The sequence below is a fragment of the Corvus brachyrhynchos genome, unplaced genomic scaffold (assembly GCF_000691975.1).
Source record: "Corvus brachyrhynchos isolate BGI_N302 unplaced genomic scaffold, ASM69197v1 scaffold61, whole genome shotgun sequence".
In the NCBI taxonomy this organism is placed as follows: Eukaryota; Metazoa; Chordata; class Aves; order Passeriformes; family Corvidae; genus Corvus; species Corvus brachyrhynchos.
In genome coordinates, this window is record NW_008236478.1 from 7946150 (window position 1) to 7946482 (window position 333).

General features: G+C 67.9%; 1 protein-coding gene across 1 annotated transcript in view; it reads left to right on the forward strand.

The window, feature by feature from the left end:
* Positions 1-11: 11 nt before the first annotated feature.
* LBX1 (ladybird homeobox 1) overlaps positions 12-333 on the forward strand; it is a 2884-nt gene continuing 2562 nt past the window's right edge. The window contains exon 1 of the mRNA XM_008643954.1: positions 12-326. Within this exon, the coding sequence (XP_008642176.1) occupies positions 12-326 (315 nt within the window). The remainder of the gene's footprint in view (positions 327-333) is intronic.

Consider the following 333-nt stretch of genomic DNA (forward strand, 5'->3'; position numbering starts at 1 on the left):
CCGCCCCCACCATGACTCCCAAAGAAGACCCCAAGCCCTCCTCGGGGGAAGAACGGCGGCGGAGCCCCTTGGATCACCTCCCACCGCCGGCCAACTCCAACAAGCCCCTCACCCCCTTCAGCATCGAGGACATCCTCAACAAGCCCTCGGTGCGGAGGAGTTACACCCTCTGCGGAACGGCCCACCTCCTCTCCGCCGCCGAGAAGCACCCTCCGGCCGGGCTGCCCCTCTCCGGCCGGGCGCTGCTCTCCCAGACCTCGCCCCTCTGCGCCCTGGAAGAGCTGGCCAGCAAGACCTTCAAGGGACTGGAAGTCAGTGTGCTGCAGGCAGCAG